General features: G+C 65.0%; 1 protein-coding gene across 1 annotated transcript in view; it reads right to left on the bottom strand.

Annotated features, from left to right (window-relative positions):
* HCN2 (hyperpolarization activated cyclic nucleotide gated potassium channel 2) overlaps positions 1-3,110 on the bottom strand; it is a 34,291-nt gene that overhangs the window by 16,873 nt on the left and 14,308 nt on the right. The window contains exon 2 of the mRNA XM_011964086.1: positions 1,530-1,975. Within this exon, the coding sequence (XP_011819476.1) occupies positions 1,530-1,975 (446 nt within the window). The remainder of the gene's footprint in view (positions 1-1,529; positions 1,976-3,110) is intronic.

Raw genomic sequence — 3,110 nt, 5'->3', positions numbered from 1 at the left:
GCCCCCAGCCTTACCCCGGCAGCCCGAGGCCCGCCCTGTGTCCCGCCCCTGCTGGGACTCGTAACTCCGCCCTGTCCTTCCCTGTGGCCCCGCCCATTCCTGTCACGGCCAAGCCTTACTGACCTCCGTGGCCCTGGCCACAGTCCCTGGGGCCCTCTTAGCCCTGCACCCCACAGCCCTGCCCTGCCCTTCCCCTGGAGACCTCATAGACTCACCTCCACACCCACAGGCCCACCCACCTGTCCCAGTGCCCTGTGCGACCCCGCCCTTGTAGCCAAAGCCATACCCCTACGGCTATGGCAGCTACCGCCTTGCCTCTCACCCACGGCGCAGCCCCGGTGGCCAAAGTCCTGACCCTATGGCCGTGGCCCCCACCCTGCAGTACCCTCATAGCCTCACCCCTGAAGCCACAGCGCAACCCCACACCCCTCATTGCCCTACCTCTGCAGCCATGGACGGGAGCCTCATCCACGACCTGGAGCCCCTCATGGCCTTGGTCCCACAGCCACAGCCCGACCACTACAGACTTAGCCCCACCCAGTACCCCTCAGCCCTGCATCTGCTGTTTAAAAGCACCCCAACACCCTGATATGCTCACACCTGTCTGACCCCGCCCCGCACAACCCTCAAAGCCACGCCCCTGATGTCTGATTCCGCCCAGCACAACCCTCAGAGCCCCGCCCCTGCTGCTTTGACCCCGCCCCGCACCACCTTTAGCCCCGCCCCTGTTGCTTGACCCCACCCCACAAATATCATAGCCCCGCCCCTGCTGCCTGACCCCGCCCATCACAACCCTCAGAGCCCCGCCCCTGCTGCCTGACCCCGCCCAGCACAGCCCTTATAGCCCCAACCCTGCTCCTTGACTCTGCCCAGAAAAATCCTCATAACCCCTCCCTTGCTGCCTGACCCCGCCCAGCACAACCCTCATAGCCCAGTCCTTGCTCCTTGACCTGGCCCAGCACAACCGTAACAGCCCCACCCCTGCTCCTTGACCCCGCCCAGAACAATCCTCATAACCCCACCCTTGCTGCTCCTTGACCCCGCCCAGCACAACCCTCATAGCCCCACCCCTGATGTCTGACCCCACCCCAGCACCCTCACAGCGCCGCCCTGGCGGCCTTGACCCCGCCCCTGCACCACTGTAGCTCCACCCCAGCACCCTCACAGCCCTGCCCCTGCACCCTCATAGCCCCACCCCTGATGTCTGACCCCACCCCAGCACCCTCGCAGCGCCGCCCTGGCGGCCTTGACCCCGCCCCTGCACCACTGTAGCTCCACCCCAGCACCCTCACAGCCCTGCCCCTGCACCCTCATAGCCCCACCCCTGATGTCTGACCCCACCCCAGCACCCTCACAGCCCTGCCCCTGCACCCTCATAGCCCCACCCCTGATGTCTGACCCCACCCCAGCACCCTCGCAGCGCCGCCCTGGCGGCCTTGACCCCGCCCCTGCACCATTGTAGCTCCACCCCAGAACCCTCATAGCCCCGCCCCGACAGCCTTGACCCCGCCCCCCCCGCCCCACCTCACCTCCTCCCACTGGTGGATATAGCGGATCAGACGCGAGAGGCGCAGCAGCCGCAGGAGGCTGAGGATCTTGGTGAAGCGCACGATGCGCAGGGCGCGCGCTGTCTTGTAGACCTCGGAGTCGATGCCCTTCTCCACGATGAGGAAGATGTAGTCCACCGGGATGGAGGACACGAAGTCCACCACGAACCACGTGCGCAGGTACTTCTTCTTGATCTTCTCGGGGTCCAGGATGATCTCCGTGTTGTCCTCGATCACGATGCCGGTGCGGAAGTTCAGCACCAGGTCCATGAGGAAGAAGGTGTCCGAGACCACATTGAACACGATCCACGGGGCGGTGGTCTCGTCCTTGAAGAAGGTGATGCCCACCGGAATGATGATGAGGTTTCCCACCATGAACAGCAGCATGGTGAAGTCCCAGTAGAACCTGGGGGCAAGGGTGCCCACACCTCAAGCCAGTGCCTCCCCCGGGCACCTGCGGGACCAGCCCCGGGCCCTCCTCACTGGAGACAAGGAGCACCCACACCTCAGGCCAGTGCCACCTCCAAGGAGCCTGGGGGACCAGCCCCCGGCCTGCCCCCCTGGGGGGGCAAGGGGCGCCCACACCTCAGACTGGTGTCTTCCCCCCAAGTGCCTGCAGGACCAGCCCCAGGCACTCCTCCCTGGGGACAAGGGGCACCCACACCTCAGGTCAGTGCCTCCCCCAGGCGCCTGTGGGACCAGCCCCGGGCCCTCCTCCCTGGGGTCAAGGGGCAACCAAACCTCAGGCTGGTGCCTTCCCCCAGGCACCTGTGGGACCAGCCCCGGGCACTCCTCCCTGGGGGGCAAGGGTGCCCACACCTCAGGCTGGTGCCTTCCCCAGGACCGGCCCCGGGCCCTCCTCCCTGGGGACCAGGCTCCCACTCCAGGAAGGCTGCCCAGACCTGAGGGAGCCCAATGCCCCCTGCGCTGCCCTAGTCCAGGTCCCTTCCTCAGGCCCAGCTCTGACCCTGTGTCCAGCTTTGACCCCATGTCCTTGAAGATGCAGGAGACCTCACAAGGCCCAAGAGGTGGCTCAAAATAGATTAAATGCTTCACATGACCAGAGAGGGACAATGTGCCTGGCACAAGGTTGGCGTTGAAAAAATAGACAGGTCAGGACAGTGGACGAGCAGAAAGGAGCCGGGGTGCAGAGGGGCAGCAGGAAGCAGCAGGGCCAGGCAGGGCGGCGGGCACAGGGAGAGCGAAGGCAGGAAGCCAGTGTGGGAAATGAACTGTGTTCAGCTCATGCCGGGAGGTGAAGGCCCCAAATGCCTTACTGAGAAGTGGGAGCCTCCACAGAGGCCACAGGAAGGCTGAGCCAGGGCAGCACTGGCTGCAATTCCAGAGGAAATAAGGCGTCCATGCAGGAGGAGAGAGGAGGAAGTAGGGCGTCCACACAGGAGGAAAGAAGGAAGTGGGGCATCCGCGCAGGAGAGGAGGAAGTGGGGCATCCACACAGGAGGAGAGAGGAGGAAGTGGGGCGTCCACACAGGAGGAGAGAGGAGGAAGTGGGGTGTCCACGTTGGAGAAAAGAGGAATTGGGTGCCCATCCTGGAGGAGAGG

The sequence above is a fragment of the Colobus angolensis genome, unplaced genomic scaffold (genome assembly GCF_000951035.1).
Source record: "Colobus angolensis palliatus isolate OR3802 unplaced genomic scaffold, Cang.pa_1.0 Scaffold64, whole genome shotgun sequence".
Lineage (NCBI taxonomy): Eukaryota > Metazoa > Chordata > Mammalia > Primates > Cercopithecidae > Colobus > Colobus angolensis.
The sequence above is the reverse complement of the archived record's forward strand: the minus strand, read 5'-3'. Positions and strand labels throughout refer to the sequence as shown.